The following is a 19735-nucleotide window of genomic DNA, read 5'->3' as shown; positions in this document are numbered from 1 at the left end:
ATGGTAGGGGTAGAAGCTGACTCCAGTATTCTTAGACCTCATCTGTTAAAGCTAGACAACTTTTAGTTGAACAAAACAGTAAATCAATACAGGCCTCGACACTTTCTCCCCAGAGTTTTCCACCAGGCAAAGTGGAGAAGGCTGAGAATTACTACTGAATTTTTCACTGGGAAATGAAATTCAGGTTTCTGGTCTATATTTTCTAAGACTGGTGGTGATTTGGTGGAGGGACTCAGGACCCCAGTATTAAAACAGATGATATAGCATATAAGGACGTATCACTAAAACCCTGGCTGCTGCCTTTAGCTGAATGTAAATGAAAACAAATCTGCTGTGTATCAGGGCAAAAATTTAAACCTAACTTTTACCTAACTTGAGTTTTTTTTAGCTTTGCTTTCTCTGTGTGCTCTTTCATTCCTTCATGGATGAATACAGTATAAATACCTGAGTGAATACCTGACAAATGACTGAAACATACAGGTTTTGTCTCCTGTATTGGAGTGGTCTTGATTTGATTTTCATGATTCATGAGATGATTTCATGTTTGTTTTTTTTTCCCTATAATGATATAATCATTAATGTCAGTGTTACACTGTTGAATGTAAAACCATCAATTAACTTTACTGATATAACTTCATCATATGCATCCACAATTTTTAAGCCATCTTCTAATAATTCCCAGGACATTTCCTGGAAGGAGCTATGTAATGTGGTACTAATTACAGGGCAATGTCCCTAAAAGAAAAGTTTCATTTAAAGCTAGGTAAATTTGTATTCATTATTGGTTACTGTATTATCCATATATCGTGGTGTTCTTCACTACTAGTTCTACTTGACTCCATAAACTACTGAGAAAGACACACACAATCAAGTCAAAGTCAAATTTCTTTACAATAAATAATGTTTATTACTGCAGTTATCAATCTAAATTCAAATGGAAAGCATCTCCAATGTAAGCAAACTGTGGACACTGCCACAGCTCGAACAGATTTTTAAGTAACTTTTACTTTTATTGCACTACACTATAGCAGAGTAGAAGGCCTGACATTCATTTAAATATCTTTATTTACAATAAAGCAAAATGTGAACTCCTCAAACAAGGAGAAATGTAAACAGGGTTTGTCATTCAGTAAGCTCAGGAGAGTCATTTTCTCTCATCTAAAACAAGAAATTTGTAAAATTTGCTTGAAATCTACATTCAGGATCTGAAGACATACGCTGTTGAGAGTCCAAAGTGGCGAAACTATCTGGAGAAAAAAAAGGTAGCAAAACCTGCGGCCAAATGTTCAAGAGGACATTTGATATGGTGCAGGCTGGAGGAAACCTGTGATCGTTGTGTGACCCTATGGGGTGCAGTTACTCAACTGTCCACTTGGAGGTGCTGGTCTGACATGGTAGGAGGAAAGTATGAGGGTCCAGTATCATGCAAGAAACCCAGCAATCTTCTCTTTCCTTTACTGTGCAGTTGACAACCTGGAAATGAGGAGGAGGAGAAATTTTATGGTAAGTCCTGTGAAACACACAGCATTATACTGTTTTATTTAATTTATTTTCATGTTATTCTACTTAAAGGGCCATTTAAAAGACTAGAAAAAGACTTAGATTTAGAAATTCTTAGTCAATAGGTTCCTGATTTCAGACAAAGGTAGACAAATGAGGCCTCTCATTTCTACCTGGCAACTTTAAATTTGGCAGCTGGAATGACAGCTGTTGCTGCCAGATTTTTAATCGCTATAGCTAGTTAGCTAATTAAACGTTATCTCCATTAACTGGTTGAAAAGCCAGAGACTGACTCCTGAATGTTTCCAGTTGACTAGTTATAAAAATAAGCTACTTAGTTAACAAACTGATACTAAAGCTACATGTCAGGAAAAAAGTCATCACCAGTTGATGAGCCATACAGAAAACAAAGAAATTAAGAAACTGCATTATTCTTGCATTGCAGTGAATGGCTAACTGTCCTAATTGTATATAGGTAGGCTCTGGAACAATCTAAGACATTATTATTATTTCCTGTTTCCAGTGAGAAAAAGGTTTTAAGATAGCAACCACCAAATGTATTCCAAGACCAACTTCTACATAATGGGAAAGTACACAGTGGACGTGCTGGTCGCAAACAAATTTAAATGTAACCTACAACAACACAAACTGAAGTAATTAGTCACTGATATGTCCCTTGGCCTCATAGGTAATGCTAGCTTACACAGCAACAAGGTAGTTAGCTGGACATACTAATGACAGTAGTTTATATTTATTGAATCTGTTTAATCCACTCCTTACACTTTTACTTTTGTTTTAAAATTACAGCACCAAACTGTACAAACAGTTTCTGAATGTCTGGCTGTACCAGGTGGTGCGTTCAGGGCCATTCCTTATGATGGGCCCTGTCTTTCTTCTTCTTCTCATTTTTCTCTTTCTGCAGTCTCTCCAGCTCAGCCTCATACATCATCTCCTGGATCAGGTATTTCTCCCTGCGCATACGGTCCCGTAGGTCCTTGGGAAGGTCTGGGATCAGGTACGCGATCAGGGTCTTGATGGCAAAGACCATGTGCTGCAAAAAAACGAGTACATTATCACAAATGTCAGAGCAAACAAAATATTTTAAAATATTGTAAGCTGCCCTTTTAACATATACTGACATATTCACCATTAAAAAACTATTGATAGGGAGTATTTTGTGAATGCTTCCATGAAATTCGAAGCACCTGTTTGTTGGTACGCTCTGTTCCTGGGTGTGCTTTTTCCATTTTCCCATGAAAAGCAATATAAGGTCAACACATACACAGTGAAGAAACTGTCAATATGTCGCAAGAGACATGCTTTGGTGTTAAAGAACTTAATTTTTATAACACACAAGCCCATAGAGACTACAGGACTATAATGAAGAAACTGATTACAGATATTGATGTTTTCCTAATGTTAGGCTTTAAATGCTTCAACTTAGCAGCAGTATAATCCTGTCTGAAAGGGAGCGGTGTTGCAGGGTGACACTGGTTATGTAACTCAGTACAATGCAGGACTGTGATGACACTGGGTTGGCCTCCTGGACAGGTCGTACATTAAAGTTATAAACTGTGTAACCTGTATTAATCTATTGTTAGTTTTTTATAGAGTTGATATTGCAGACATGGGGAAACATTAGCTCTCATTTTGAGTTGTGATTCTGTGCAGAATTAAAATCCAATATTCACTCTCCTCTTTGTTTTGATCTCTACCAGCTCCTGGTATTTTAGCTGCTAAATGTTCTGCTATGTTCACCAGCTAGTTGTTAATTTATCTGTTTGCTGTTTGGTGCTGGGTGCAGGCAGCACACAAGAGATTTATATGAATAATTTTTACTGAAATCGACTGCCTGCTGCCTCTGGAACTGAGATGGATGAGGACAATGAGAGTGAACCAAAACAGTGAAGTTTTGGGATATAAAACCAAAACAATGACCTGAAAGACATTAAAATTCATGTTAGAGGCTTTTAGAAAAACGTGTTAAATTTGGATTAGTTATTTCATGTTTATGTAGTTGTGGACTAAACTAAACAAGATTCATTTGAGTTACCTGTTTAATAACAATGGTATGCTCAAATTAAACTGGAGAAAAAGTTTCACTTTTGATCACAAGTTAAACCTGCCAATACATAGGCTAAATTGTACCCTGCAGTTAGTCCTGATTTAACTTTAATACTGAAATCAGACTGGTAGTTCAAGGTCTCGGTGAATCTAAGGAATTTTTAAACAGATGCCTTGGAGAGCCAATCTAAATTAGTCTGGTTAAAGGAGTACAGAGGAATTGATCATAAGTCACTTGGCTTTAAAGTCACTTTGGTTAAAACAACATCACCAGGCCTTTCAGCTGTCAATGACTTCATTAGCTTGGAACAAAGCAGAGCAAAATGATGCTGTAGATGGACACTGGACCACAGATAAATCAAAGAATCCAATTCCAAACTCAGTGTACTGTCTGGAGTCATTTATCAAAGCCTGAAAAAACACTGACCTCAAAAACAATAATGAATGCCAGTCGAGCTGCTAGGACGTGCCAGAACTGCAGAGTGTATGAGTAGGGCTCAGCAGAATCTGGAGGCTCCCTGTAGTCACGATACCTGGTGGGTCACAACGCTCAGGTCAGAGCTCATCACATAGTAACACTACTGATATCTGATCATGTTAGCAATTCAACAACTGACAGAAAAATCAACAAATGTGGGTAAAATAGTTCATCTGTATATATACAAGCAAGAAATCTGTTAAATGTCATATTAAGTATCTAAATAACTTCTATAAGCAAAACTAGTTTTTAGCTGTAGGTTGTTTCACCATGTAAAATCTTCTACTAAGCTTCTATAGTTTACTCCAGTTTGAACCTTTTATTTTGTGATTCATAGTTTATGTGGAGCTCAGTGAGTGCCTATGTGTTGGTTAATAGGGATCATTAATAAACTGATGGATGAACACACACAAAATAGGCCGTGCAGTCCTTCCTGGGGTTGCACAGATGCTTGCAGCCAAATTCAGTTAAAAATGAACAAGCTTCTGTCTCCATTAGTTGTTCCTGTTTTTGTGCAACAGAAACTTGTGGAAACCTAAATCGAGGCTCGGCCACAGAAAAGTAACAGTTGACAGCGTGTTGTTAACATCTTATGCTCAATAAAAACTGAATGCTGTTGGTGCAGACACACTCACGAACACACTACCTGCAATACTTGACAGCTTCTCCAAAAAGCTCAGAGCCATTAGTCCTGGGCTGCGATCTCCTCTCAAAGTCAGACACCCGGAATACTGAGAGACTGGCGTTGACGTAACCCATCATACACCTGAGGATCACACAGGAGTTATCATTATAACACAACAAACATGAATTAAACTAAAGAAATGAACTGTTTGATGATCACTCACCCCTCCCCTGCTCGGCCCTGACCAGCACAGGGTCCATACTTGTAGGCATAAACAAGGCGAGGGATGAAGTCTGAGGTAACAGCGATGACAAAGGCGTTGGTGATGACAGACAAGATGCCAATGCCTTCCAGAATGCCATACCAGATCCCTACCACAAACACACGTATTCAATTTTACACCAAGTTCATATCTTTTGTGACTGGGAAAAAAACTGAGATAGATAAATGTAACCATGTTTCATTTACCTATGTCTTTGGCTTGTGATGGCAGAGGTCGCCGCCACTGTGTAACAAACTTGTAGGCGTCTAAGCGAATCTCAATGATGTTGTTGAGCAGAGCTAAGAGAGGGGCCAGAGGGAAGGCTGCCACAAAGATGGTGGTGAAGCCGAACTGTAAAACTGGAACACAGTGAAAGCAGGTGTCATTGCCATGGAGGTGTGCGCTTGGTCTGCAACAATGTTTAGGTGGATGGTAACATCCAGATGAATCTCTGGAGCTGAGGTTTCCCAGCAGAACACTGTATTGTTACAAAATGATTAATGTTATTCACTTCACCTGTCAGTGGTTTTAATTTAGTAACTGGTCGGTGTATTAGCCAACAGCAGCATATTCACATCCAATCGATATGGACCAACATTAACACCCATTTTAAGTATTTTTGCCCATTTGACAAATTAAAGTCCAACATTCACTCTTCTCCTACCTCTGTTGTGACCTCTGCTAACACCTGAGGAGCACAGCTGCTTCTAGATAATCTGCTATGTTCACCAGCTAGCTGTCTGTCTGCCCCAAAAAACACTAAAATGCTCTGTAGAGCTGACGTGAACTGCAGTCGGATGATTATTCTCTCTCTGTTCGTCACAACAAGAAGAAAATTGAAGAAGAATATGAAATATTATGAACATTATAAACAAATATGTATTGAAATATTAATAGACAGTGGAGAGCAGCTGGAAAAGCTCCCTGTCTGTATTCAATCCACTGCAAATCAGTGCCACAGTTACATAACATGAACTGCAGCTTCTGGGTCACCAATGAAAAAATGTTCAAAAATTGTATTATAGAAGATTAAATGGTGGCGTGCATAACCTTAAAAAATAAACCTGATATTAAAGGTTGTAGCACTAACATGGGTAAGGTTTTTATCAGTACTGAGCATGTAGAGAAATTGTACATATAGTACTGGTGGTGTGACATACTCATCTCCAAGTATTCATCGAAGAGTCCGTAGGCATTCATTGGCTGCAGGTTGTAATCCCTCTCCCACTGAGGGAAGCTGGCCTTGGCATTCTGTCCGTGCTCTCTCCTCAGCCTCCGCCGCGTCCACCAGTTCTGGATCAGCCTTGGAAAACAACAACAGAGCAAACATACATGGCAGCAACCATTGATTCTCTATGGAGACAAATGCGGGGTTTTCCACCAGTATATACAATGTTCAGCTGAGTGACAGAAGCAGTTGCTTGATTGCGATATTAAACAACTCAACAGCTGGAAGCCAAATTATCAACAGAGGTGTCCCCCTCTTCAAAACAAATGGACCAAGTAATTAAAATTGGCTGAAACACAGAATGAAACAGTTTCACATTACAAATGATTTAATGTCCGGGCATCAGGCCGACAGCCAATGCTTAAGGAAAACCCTACAAATGGAGCTAAGTATTCTGCAGTCAAGAAGATAGTAGACTGGTTCCTCATCTGACTGTAGATATTAACCACGAGTTAAATTGCTATTACATTTTATTTGTTACTTATTTGCAGTTTAGTCAGAGACAAACAACAAACATCATAATATGTCTGACATTTGAGAATTAAAAGAAAAAATCTTGGCACTCACGGGTAGCCAAGCTCCATAAAGTTGTTCCAGGTCTGTTTTAGCACCATGATGATCCCCATCTGCATACAGAGGTCAATGAGACAGCCACTGGGGTGGCACTGAAGCGTCAAGGATAGAGAGAGAAAGAAGGTCAAATCAAACTTTAGCCCCTGCTAACAATGTCATTTTTAAAATGTAAGCACAAATGGAGGCACTCTGCATTACAGGAGCGAGTGTCGTCATCCCTCTGTCAGGTTTTGTAAGCATCATTTATTGGAAAACACCCGTTTCAGTCTACTGGTATTCTGGACTCTTGCAACCTTAGGTGATGTTGGACTGTGTCCAGAGTTAGCGATACACAAGCTGTGTTTTGAGTGCTACATGCTATGCTACAGCAGCACCAAGCCACATTAGGTGTCAAGGAGGATTTTCTGTGTAAATACCATATACACAGCAATGTAGAGGCACTATTTATTATTATTATACACACATTATACTGTATTTACAATATTACACTACACACATACATTTTGAATTATCAAAGCCCCCTCTGTCAAAAGGTCCTACACACTCTGACACATGTTTTCAATCAGGTCTCAGGGTGTTGCCCAATGCAGCTATGCTGGGGATTACATGACACACAAAACTCTGTGTACCAGAGAGACTGATAACTGTCCCTGACAGGTGCAACAAAACCAACAGGAGAGATGTCTGTCAAGCTCAGTCTGTACACACCCACACAGTCTTGAGATCTAATCAGTCAGTGTTAAGTCAAAACACCTGTGTGGGTGAAAAGTGGGCGTGTACAGGCTTTATCACATGTGTTCACAGCCTGACCCTCAGTCAGGTGGCTCTGTATAGAGTTCATATGGAGACTGTCTTTAAACTTCTGTATTCCAGGCAGATTACCGCCATGTATACAGTCCGGTATGTGGTATGTACTAATCTTCACAGTCTTCTGTAACACTTTTGGTGGTGGTTCACAACAAATCACCATAATTAACCATTTTATACTGACAGGAAATGCACAGTCTGCTGTTGGTCAAACTACTATATTGGAATGCTAATGCCACACTGGAAATGTGACGGTGACAAACTTAGATATACTCAAACAAACAGTGTGCACACTAAAATATGCCTGATTTTTGAGTGTGTGATGCTGCACTACTTTAGGAGGAAATGGAAAAGTATAAGTGTTTTTAAGTATGCACACTGAGTATACTTATCTAGTGTGAATACACAAAGCCTGCTTACAATTAGTACGTAGTAGAAATGTGACACACACTGTGTCTGTAGGGCTTAATAAACATCAGTGTGCTGGTGATCTATTGTTTGTCATTTGCATCTTTTTATATTCTATAGGATTTTATAGTATGTAGAGTATCATGTATTTTATTAGAGTTTCAAATGGAACTGTTTAACAACCATTAATATATCATATTAATATAATAATATATATTAATATTTGCATCTGAAGAGCCTTGTCTACTTTTGTTGTCTGTGCAGGCAGTGTTTCTGTGAGATAGCTTTCTACTGTTCAACACTGAAGTACCTCACATGGGCACTTTTGCAAGTAAGCTAATTTACATTAAACACACAGCACAGGCTTATACTGTAACACAAATGTATATTTTTTTGTAAGCGAGAACACCTTTCAGACACATCCCTGAAGCTTTTAACAGCTTTGCGAAAGCTCATTCAAGGTACCAACCCCTCCAAGCACAATCATGATCCTGCCTGGCTACAAAAGGCTGACTGAGGCTACGCTTGTACTGTACATGTCACATCGAAGGGAATTTTTTCCATTTCCATTTCTGCAGCTGGAGGAACAAGTGGGAGCACATTAGCTCAGCACCTAAAAAGCGCCAGCTCAGGCCATTTGTCCCCGTAGACCACTTCAGCATGTGTTATTTCCCTGCATGTTCCCATAAGCACTGCTGGCACCAACGCTTAATGCTGATGGGGGTTAAATGCCTGGTGGTCGGGCATACTGTAATAGCTTAATGTCCAATTTAGAAATATTTGGATCCATAATGCTTTGCTGGTATTGTCCCATGGGAATGTAAAGTAATTACTCACTTCTTCCAGTTTCCAGCGATTGATGAGGCGTAGATATGCACCAGGCCGGCCTGTAAATCTGCCAACCAGGGACAAAAAACATTTTTAAAGTAAAACCTGATTTTAAAATTTTCATATTGAGATTAGAATCTTGGGTTGAGTTTTCTGGCATGTTTGACTGGTTTACCTGCTGTATGCTGTATTCTTTGTGTCACTCTGGGAAGTAGGTGAAGAGTATTAAATATTTCATGTAGTCAGGTTCTGTCTGTTTGCCTGTTTAAAAATGTGGTATCTGTCTCCATTCTTACATGTCTGTTTCATCTAAAGAACTCAGTGAGTTTTGTCAGTGGATTTATTTTTGAAGGGTTTTCACTTACACTCATCTTGACTTTGACAGGATCACCACCAAAACAAAATGAGTCCTTTAGCTGCTGCTGTAACCTGTAAAATATATGTCTCTTCATGGTCTTGCTCAGGATCCTCACGGTTAATGTCTCAAACAGATCACTGTCTCTCTTGGATTAACTGCTGAGGCTGGAGTGAAACCACCCTGAACATTTGAAGATTCTGCACTTTGGTCAGCGTTTGAAAAAAAATCTGAGACCTCTCACCTGGAATCTCCTGCTGTTCCCTCTCCTCTTTACTGGTATTTATCATTTTTGTAATGTATTATCGAATACCATTGATTTGTCTTTTCTCTCAATTATTTGTTTTGATATTGAATGTCTTTTCATGGATCATACTGTAATACACTTGAAATGAAATAGCCTGTACTATTGTTATCATTGACTTCTGCAGTGGCTGTACTTATAGGTGAGTTCTGCACGACTTTCTCACCTTCCAGAAAGAAGGCGATGTAGAAAGTTGAACTGTTGAGGTTAACAAACTGAAAAAGGAACATCTTGAAAGTAAAACTGTTCTCCCACTCTGACTCTGTCCTTGGCTGCTCTGTGGATGTACAGAGAGAGAGAGATACAAAGAGCAGTGACGTAATAGGGTAAAATGAGACATATAGATAGATAGATATTAGCACATCGCAATTCTTTCACTCATTCACACACACATGCAGACCTTACATACTTTGAGTAAAGTGACCAATGGGACAGCGACCAAATATTGTAATGAGTTTAGATCAAAACTACAACTGCGTAGATAAAAAAAAGAGTTGGATCAAAGTCATATGACACCAATACTGTATGCTCAGTACTGAGCTAACACCAATGTACATTAGTAATTAAGTCTGCATAGAAAGGACCCCTTCAGCTTCAAGAATATCTGCTGGTGCAGTCAACTTACCTAGATTAGTGAGAAGAAGAGCAACTTTTTCATAGAGCTAGAAAAAAAAACAAGGTTGGAGGCCATTAGTGAGGAGGGCAGTTAAACTGGTTATACATTTAATGTCCCTTGACAAAAGCCGAGTCTCTTGTTTTTGTATTTGCGTGTCTTTGTATCATGGTTGTGATGTGTTATGACACTTCATCTCTGTCGTCGTGGACAGGAGAAACTCACCACGTTGAGCAGCATGATGATGCAGAAGTTGATGCAGACTGCCGTGCCCGTGGTCGCCACCTGAGAGTTGTTCCTGATGAGAGCCCAGCCGAAGGCGGCGAAGGTGCTGACGGTGATCACACGGTAAATGACGATGCCAAACACAGCGGCAATCACCACCAGTATCTGTGACGTCGTAATGACAAATATTATTAGTACTACAAACAGCAGTAAACATCAAATTTACTTTGCACTTGTACTATAAATTCAGATGAAAAATAGAGACCAGGGCATAAAAATGGTTAACACACATTATGAAAAGTGTCTGTTTATACAGAATTTATTAAAACTGACTCCTTTGCATTACAAATAAGAGACATTTGGCAACAAAGACTATTTAAATCAACATACAGAAAAGACTCTCCATTAAAATAAGTAAGGTTGTAAGGCTGAAACTCACCATGAAGAAGATCCCAGATGCTGAGACGATGAGGCGACTGTATTTGTCTGTGAAGGCTTGGTAAGGCTCTGGCTTTCCAGATATGGGGTTCATCCTCTCCTTCTTGGAGTATTTGGCCTCAAACTGGGGGCGGATTTCATCCTGAAAGACGAAGGACAAACACATAAGAGCAAAAACAATGTGTGGAATAAATATAGAAGAAATTATGGACTCAACTTATGAAATATTAAAAAATATAAATACAAAGACACTCTCAAATAAGCCCAGGCATAAGTGTTGAATATTCAGATAGGATCTGTAGGTACCAACAAATCAGTTTCAATACTTTTCCTGTTGGAGAAATAATTGTCTTTAGGTCCAGTAACTTAATACTTTCTCACTAGCGGCTTGGTATAATTTAATGTTGTGAGCTCATTGTTGGAGTCCAAGGGTATTCAATAATACATAAATAAATAACACCCTATAAAATAAATAATCATGTAATCAGAATAAATGAGTAGATTATATAAGTGAACCAATAAATTGTGGAATTTAATAAATCATAAATTTCAGATTTCTATTTCAGATTAGAATGAAATGTCAAAAAATCTGTTTATTTATGTTTTTTTTACAATGACACATTCACTGTTACAATGTCACTATTCACTGCAGGGAGTCATTAGTTCTTCTGACCATGCGTCAGGCTTACTTTAGGATCCCAGGGCCCCGTGTTCCCCAGCTCTATATCTGGGAACCTGGAAAAGATATTCTCCACCTCTGTGTACACTTAATATGACATACTGTGGGTACTCGTCAAAGGGTTTTATGTTACCCAGCACTGCTGCATCACTCGCAGTATAATAGACCTACACTTGAGGGAACTTATCAAGTGGGTTAGAGGTTGGGGTTAGGATTGTTGTGGTTATGTAACTGTTTTGGGTTAGGGTTAGCCTTGTTCTGACAAAAAACACTGGATAATATTTATGAAATATTTTAACTTGACACAGTAGGGGGTGATTGTGCATTAACAGGGAACATAGGACCTTAGTAAATAAAATGGTAAATGGACTCTACTTATACAGCACTTTTCTAGTCATATTGTCCTACAGCACTTTACACACACTTTACATCCCAAGATACTGGGGTTCAGTATCTCATCCAGGGATTCTTCAGCACCTGCTCTACCCCTTGAGCCACAGACACCCCAGGTCATCAGGAACATAGGACCCTGGCACCATAGATATGCTCTTCACTTTGATTGTGGCTCTAGCTAGTCAGCCAGCTGGCAGCTAGCATATGCAGCCTTGTAAACCTGCTGATTAAGAACTTTGCAGCAGGTTCTTGTTGGGTGATTCCTAAAGAATCCCTAGATATCAAGAGCTACCTGGCTAAATTTTTAGATGTTGTTGAACCTACTTACATTAGAGAGGCAGGACGATGTTGATGATGACAACTCTGCAGTCATGAGTTTACTTTATGTAAAAATGTGACATTACAAATATATGTCACTATTTTGTGGTTCATTTATATATTTACATTTATTTATTTGTATGAAAATGTATTTCATAATGTTTTTATTTATGAATGTTATAATGACTAATTTGTGGGTCCATACATTCATCAGCATTCTTTGAGCCTAACATTGTGCTAAGAGTATAGCTGACTCTGCTTCATTATGTTATAAAACACATAGGCTTCGTTGCAATACTGTTGTAATACAAAGAAAAGAGATTTGCCCAAAATACAGACAGTATGTAAGAATATAAATCATTTTGGTGAATGGTGATTTTCTTGGGTGAATTTTCTGAAGGGTTAGCATCCAGATTTTAACCAAGCATTTTAACCCATTGTCAGCGACACCACTATTTCATAATTAAGCTACAGTTGAACTGTACAGTAAGCCATCTTTATATGTAGAAGCTTTTGAAGGGACAAACAAAAGCTGGAATCAGACAGTTCATCATCTCTGTTCTGTACAAAGCAGACTGAGACTCTGAGTCACTTTCACACCCACAAACAGCAGCTTTTCAAAGAACACATTTACCAGTTTGAGTTTGACTGACAGACACGGGCTGGAGGTTGATATGTAACACAGGCAAGGACATTATAAACTCACCAAAATTTCTGACACAACCTAATTACACTGACAACTGTGTAGAGGTTTGATTTTGCAAGAGCCTTCATTGTAAAACTGTTAAAATTGTACATTTTCAGTGAGTCATAAATTGATTTGAGACAGAGTCTCTTGGTGCAGGTTCTTAGTACAACAATCCCACCTTTTTAAATATATGCCAGACTGACATAGGCTGAAAAAAGGCATGAGTAGGCATAGATCTCTCAAGGGCAGCGCTGCTGTGAAGGCAGGAATACTGTGATTGTTTGAGTGGAAAATTTCTCTGGGCAAAGTAAAGAGGACAACAAGTTAGCTAAATCATTCAGAAAATAATTCAAATAATTGTCTTTTCACTGTTGAAAACAGGTGCAGAAATACCAAATCTTAAATGACAACATGGAGTGACAGTTTTACCTCCTCTTCCTCCCAGTCAATGAGGTCCCAGTCGTATGCGAGGACAGCTCTGCGTCTTTTCCAGAACTCCAGGAAGACCGTTGCTGAAACACATCAAAAAAACCGCATTAGGAGTGACTATGTCATTACTAAACAGTATTGAGCACAATGTATTTTTAAGAATACTGGACCTCCTCACAAGGTCCAATACTATAGCCTCCACATCTCTGTGAAGACCTGCAGGGTAAAACTCCCTGAGATGGTGTATTTAGTTTTAGTTGTTAATGCTAACATTGGCTATGTAGAGATTTGAAAACTTACAAAGCTCCTTTAAAGCTGTATTCATTGATCTGTAGGTCAGCAGAATAACTGTGAACATTTAACAACTTATGAAGTTTTCATATGGACTGTGTTAGTGTGTGTACTTATACTGTACGTCCAGCAGACACAGAGCAACATTAGCATTCATTTGGGGTCATGTTTGTGGCTCTGCAGAGCTGAGGGGGACTGTAGAGTTGAGTGATAATTCCCTGTGAGTTCATCATTATGAGCGACACCTTTTACATTACACACTCATTTGACCTCTTGTTGATTTAAAAATACGGATGAGTGCAGCTTTAACTTGAGCAGCATTTTGGAAAAAAACGGTCAGAATGAGGTGCAGTCTGTTTCACTGTGGATTGTTGAGACACACATGCAGACACTAAAAAATAAAAACAAATGGAAATGCAATTTTGTGCCAGTGTACTATTTAGTACACCATAGATCACAATATGCAGTTCTATACAGTGTTTTAAGTTTCATTAAATATTATCATCCTGTTGGAGCAAACTGCAATGCTGGTAAAAATTAAGTTAATATTTTACTGTGAAAGGTTATCACCTCAATTTGATGTTGCATTGTTGAGCCCTCAAAAGCAAAAATCTATAATTTTACACCCTCATTTTCCCCAAAGATGTTTAAGAGACAGGAACCAATATCCTCCATGTGATCCCAGAGAGCAAGTCATGATCAAGTCCCAGTATATGCAGTCTGTCCTCTTTGCATGTTAGTGGCTCAGTCCTGACTGATAATGATAACTAGTAAAACCAGGTTTTATGCCAAGATAATTAGACTGTTGAAATTGTCACAGGACAAAGTGTTTTCATTGTGCCTTGTAAACACTGGAGCAGAAAACACTTTGTCCTGTGACAAGTGATCTCATTACCACATAAAGAGATCACTCCCAGAGACAGTCATGGAGAGCAGGTATTGCTGAACAAAGTCCTATGGATAGCTTACTTATTGCACTCATGTTTACCTGCCCCAGCAGTATTTCTGCAGGGGACTCTGCTCAGAGGTGTTTACTCTCACTATTTCAAACACATGCTTTTAGTTTATTTTTCTCTGTCTTGCCCACATCCCTGATGAACATACAGTGGAGTGAGATGTTTTGAACATGAAGGCTTAGCAGTCTGTGAAAGTGCAGTGCTTCCCATGTGGAGCAGCGGGAGAGCAAACTTCTGAGGAACTTTAATGAAGGAATTTGAGCTGATTGTCTGCAGCAGTTGAACCTGAAACATATTCATTTGGACAGCAGCAGCAACAGCAACTTCCAGTACTGGGAAGCGGTAACTCTAAGGTCAGTACATTTCCGATTTCTTTTTTTCACTTGGTAAAACTGTTAAAGTTCTTAAAGTATTTGCAGTCATCAGAGCAGCTCTGCATGTCTGTGCAGCTGTGAAAACAACTTTTAGTCCTCTACATTGCTCTTCATATCGTTTGTCGTGTATACTTGTTCATAAGGTGTAACATCAGTTTGGCATGTTTTACTAGTGTGTGTGTAATTATACACACATTACATTTCTACTCTGCTCCTATGTACTTCATTCTAACAAACGAGTAGATCTTTTAATGCACTCAGATGTGTTCATTTATTCATTAAGTTAAACCTTACATTTTAATGGGCTGCATTACTTTTATGTTGCACTGTGTTTAGAGGTCTGTAGCTTGATTAAAGAGCTGTTAGTTAGTAGTAGTTAGTTGGTAGATAAGATAAAGGGAGAGAAGCAGTTAGCAGTTAGCCTCTTCACTCAGAATAAACACTTGATGTTACACTAAAAACTTGCATAAGTTATATACTGAATATTTTTCCAACTTTTACGGCTACAAACGTCAGATGTATCATTTCTGTCACTTACATTTAAAGGGATTTGAAATAAAGTCTATTTAGAACTACAAAGCTAGAAAATCTTAAATAATACGTTATTACTAATAGAGGAGAAATGTTCAAATCTACTAGTTGTTAAAGTCTAATGTTTAATCCAAATGTTTAAAGGTTATGATCCGTTGAAAAGTGTTAGTCCTGCTGTCTGCCTGTGATGTTGGTTCTGTGGGTGTGTGCATGTCCATCTTTTTGGTTACTGACTAATTGTTGATTGCTTTGTATCTGTCTGGTTCACCCTGTGGTCATTAGTAGGAGAGTAGATGGCAGTTTGTTGTGAGGTTTAATCTGTTGATTTTTTCCCACACTTTCAGCTGTTTCTTTCACACAGCCAAAGAAAATTTTCTGCCCTTTATGTCGACATTAAACAATATTTCACTCATAAATACAACATTAACAAGTGCCTCCAAAGGTTTTCAGAGCTTTACAGGCTGTCACATTAACTTCTTTTCAAAGCCAAATGGAAACACAATACAGTAATAAAACAGATTGTATCCTTTTGACACTGCAGAGGACAACTATCGTCTTTGCCGTATGAGTGAATACAAGCTAATACCTCTGCCTCTCTGCACAGGGAATCTCCTGAAGAGACAACACATCTGACTGATGGGATTCCTCCAGAGCCAGAACTTGACTCTGGGCTTCTCCCAGCCAGAGGTCACTCACTGGGAGTCAACATCACACCTATCATCAGATGGTACTCTACCATTTCCAATGAATGTCACACTAATACAATTTCATGATGATTGATAGATTTCAAATACAGTGAGATCACAGTGAGATTTTAGTAACCTAGGCAACCTTTACAAGAAGGGGAAGAATCTGGCAATATACGTCATGATAGATTACAATTCATGAGCTTACAATTCAATGTTGTGATATATTGCAATACTGTGAGAAAGGTGATATATTGTGATTTTTATGAACTGTCATAGTGGGGGTAGAAGTCATTTGACTCTTTTACCTACAACACAAAATGAACCACGCTCAGCCACAAATCTTTGTATGTCAACTATTAATAAAAATCAATAGTAAATTCTATTTATAATCAATGCCTTCAAAATATGAAAAAATCTGTTCTGCTCTACATTTTTTCCTCCTCTTGGCTTAAATCCAGTCCCACTATTTCTGTAAATCATCATAAAACATTTATAAGTGTGAAATAGATAGGGTTTCCATAGTGATGAGGACAATGTCTGAATATGTCTGAGTGTCTGAATTATTAAAACACACTATTGCAACAGGGCGTGCACTGCTTTCATTAGTAGGTATACTGTAGTGTAGAGAGCCACATCATTTACTGTCCATGTTCCCAGTTTGGATTTATCTATCTTTGGCTGTTAGATTTAAATGACCATACAGGTTTAAATTCAGTTCCTTATGTAGCTTAGAAATCTACATGCTTGCATATGCCCTTTTTGTAGTTTAAATACAAATGTCTAACAGTGTTTGTGTCACACCTCAGCACTAAGCAACAAAACCTTATTTAATGTTGTTCCTCATCTCTCCTTCTTACCCTCAACAGTTAACAACACCATCATCATGCTGGGTGTGTTGACCTTTGCCCTCCAGCTGTGTTTAGTTCTGTTCTTCTTGCTGAGATGTTGGAGCTTTGACAACAGAATAAGAGAGGCTCTCAAACACCCAGAGACTGTTACCAAACTCATTGGTGAGCATTTAGTTTCCTGTTACAGTTGTTTTTGAGGTTGGTTTGAGAATTTTTCAATAAAGTTGGAATGTTGACCAAAAAAATTCAAATCTTAAAACTATAGTTGGTTTTCATCAATATGAAACAGATATTCACCTCTGTAAAGGTTTATTGTAATTGCCATGCAGGAGTCAGCATGCAAATACAAATCACATATTTTATGCCTCCAGCTCTGATTCTGTAGCAAACACCATATCCATATTATTAGGATTACATATGATTATATGGCATGAGGTCTGTTTAATGTGGGGGTATTCAGTGAGAGCTGTGAAGGTCACAGATTCTCAGTCAGTCTCTTTGTTAAGCTGAACTGAGCCAGAAGTCAAGTACAGTAGTTTGCATAGAGATAGACAGAAGAGAATCTTCAGCTGTATATTCTTTTCTTCAGCACACTGATTTCAGGTTCATGTTTCTTTCTGTTGTTTTCCTCCAGGCCCCTCAACCTTCCACGCAGACATTTATAAACAAGCTAGCTATCAGCTATTTGATGCTGCTGCTGCTGCTTCATCATCGCCTGCAACGTCTGCAGCAGCCGAAGAATATGAACCCTCCACACACTCTCTGTTTCCATCGTCAATTCCCTGGGAGCTTGTTCAGTGCTGACACGCTCCTGACTGTTCTGATATTTACCAAAAGTAATTGCTTTATGACAATGTAGTGTAATCTACATGCAATGTAAAGATTTTTAAAAGCAGTAATAGTAGTTAGTTTTAGAGGACTTGCCATTATTTTGATAATAAAATTAATATTCATGACATGAGACATAGTGACATTCATAGTGACAAACTCACAAAAATTATCACCCAACTCTGCAGTTCCCCTCAGCTCTACAAAGCGCTTCAGGTTTGGTTCACTCTCACCACTCTCATCAGTATCATTTCCAGCAGCAGCAGGCAGTTGTTTTCAGAAGCTCAGATTAACCAGCCAGATCACCAAGAGGCTGACAAATCAACAACTAGCTGGTGAACATAGTGAAACAGGTAGAAGCTAGAAAGGTTATATGTTGATAGGTTGATATGTTATCTGTTTGACTTACCCCAAACAGCCATGAATACAGCGAAGAAAACCGTTGCACCATTGTCGAAGAGATGGGTGACCTGAAATGAAGACAGGGAGTCCTTAATGTGATTCCAAAAACATACAGTTAATATTTATCTGTGTAACAACAAATGCAACTGTAAACAGATTTTGGCACCAGTATTTGTTATTGTTTGTTAATGTGCTTAGAGCAAAAGTTACATATTGATAGCCTTAGTTGGCTTGTAACACATTTTCCATGAGTACAATAACAAAGTGCCTTAACAGCCATTGAGAACATTTTGTCCCCTCGCTGTGGTGACAGCACCTTGGCGTAGATGCAGCTGTCAGACAGTCTCAGGTAGGGGCAGTACTGGTCACAGATGGGGCACATGATGATGTCAGTGGCCTGGCAGATTTCTTTACTGGAAGAAAACAAAAGAACATTAAGCTCATTACTGTGTATTACTGTGACCAGCAACAGTCAAAGTGCATTTGGGCAACACAGGAAAGCCCCAAGGTAATGCAACACTGTACGTGTGTGTCCATCTGTTCAATTTTATAAGTTGTTGATGAAGTGATGCTGATCTTTTCATCCACATTCTTTTAATCCACAGCACTGCAGTGTTTCAGTGATGACAGAGTACTTTTACATTTACCTGTTTGGCATTTATTTTAACCAGAGAATCCTGAATATGTTTAATTTCCTGTATTTCATCTAACAGACGTCCAGTACTATAAGTTACAAGAGACAATTTCACACTCTGTTGCCTTATCTGTAATACCAAATTAGTTTTGCATTGAGAAAAATTGCTCGACTTTTTCACTAAATTAATTGACTACCCGATTTTGTACTGAGCATTTGAGCAGCTTGTTCTTCCACAGAAACTCAACATTTTCAATACACGTTTCTAATACAACTACCAGCTCTAGAGACGCATAGTTATATAAGAAAAGAGAGGAGATGTGTTTACCTGACCTGGCAGTGGTCCAAAGTGAAGACTCCGTACAGGAATACCAGGAGACCAACCAGAGCAGCAGGAAACAGCATCCCTGTGTACCAGCCGAGCCAGCGAAGTACAGGCCGATCTTCTCCCCAAAGTACCTCCTGAACCAGCAGCAGCGCACAAGAGAAGCAAGGAATTCTTGAGCCTGATGTTTCCTTAAGAATTCTTACAAAACATGCATTCACTGTATCTGGTAAAACAGCGTATTTATATCCAGCTGCAGCCTGCCACAACACTCAACCAGCTTGTTCACTGGACTGTGATTTTAGAAATTCCTCATGAAGATAATGAATCATTTCTTCTGAAACAGCCTGGCATAATGGTTTCGACTTTAAATATGACATTTAAACCGTTTAAATGTCTGAATGTTACCTGATGAGGTCCAGTGGTTGGTACTTGTACCAAACACCCCACCAGGCCCAACACTCATAGAGCAGGTGCCGATGGTTCTCTGCTCCATGTGTTCTGATGGAGTTTTTGCTATGATAGCTCCCCTGTTTAAGTACAAGCACACACACAGACATACATGGACCAATATAAGCTATGTATAAACTAGTGTAATATCAGTGAATGAAAATACTCCCTTTTGAACATCATTGACAGTGA

At 38.8% G+C, this 19735-nt stretch overlaps 1 protein-coding gene and 1 long non-coding RNA gene across 2 annotated transcripts; one reads left to right on the top strand and one right to left on the bottom strand.

Moving 5' to 3' along the window:
- Positions 1-889: 889 nt before the first annotated feature.
- Positions 890-19729, bottom strand: LOC108889146 (anoctamin-4-like). Its single transcript, XM_018685505.2, is given in 19 exon segments — positions 890-1473; positions 2348-2551; positions 3992-4097; positions 4689-4808; positions 4891-5038; positions 5136-5288; positions 6090-6232; positions 6725-6822; positions 8783-8847; positions 9605-9709; positions 10058-10094; positions 10271-10435; positions 10710-10850; positions 13216-13298; positions 18142-18202; positions 18451-18547; positions 19097-19196; positions 19199-19230; positions 19502-19729. Coding segments are annotated over 18 exon segments (1998 nt in total). The 5' UTR covers positions 19654-19729; the 3' UTR covers positions 890-1473; positions 2348-2359.
- On the top strand, positions 7341-13306 carry LOC108889147 (uncharacterized). The gene is made up of 5 exons (XR_001961924.2): positions 7341-7637; positions 8210-8276; positions 9265-9407; positions 10260-10393; positions 13168-13306. It is a non-coding gene; the product is annotated as an uncharacterized LOC108889147 (long non-coding RNA).
- Positions 19730-19735: the final 6 nt, after the last annotated feature.

The sequence above is a fragment of the Lates calcarifer genome, unplaced genomic scaffold, assembly GCF_001640805.2.
Source record: "Lates calcarifer isolate ASB-BC8 unplaced genomic scaffold, TLL_Latcal_v3 _unitig_1462_quiver_1841, whole genome shotgun sequence".
Taxonomy (NCBI): Eukaryota; Metazoa; Chordata; class Actinopteri; family Centropomidae; genus Lates; species Lates calcarifer.
This window is presented reverse-complemented; position numbering and strand designations above follow the sequence as displayed.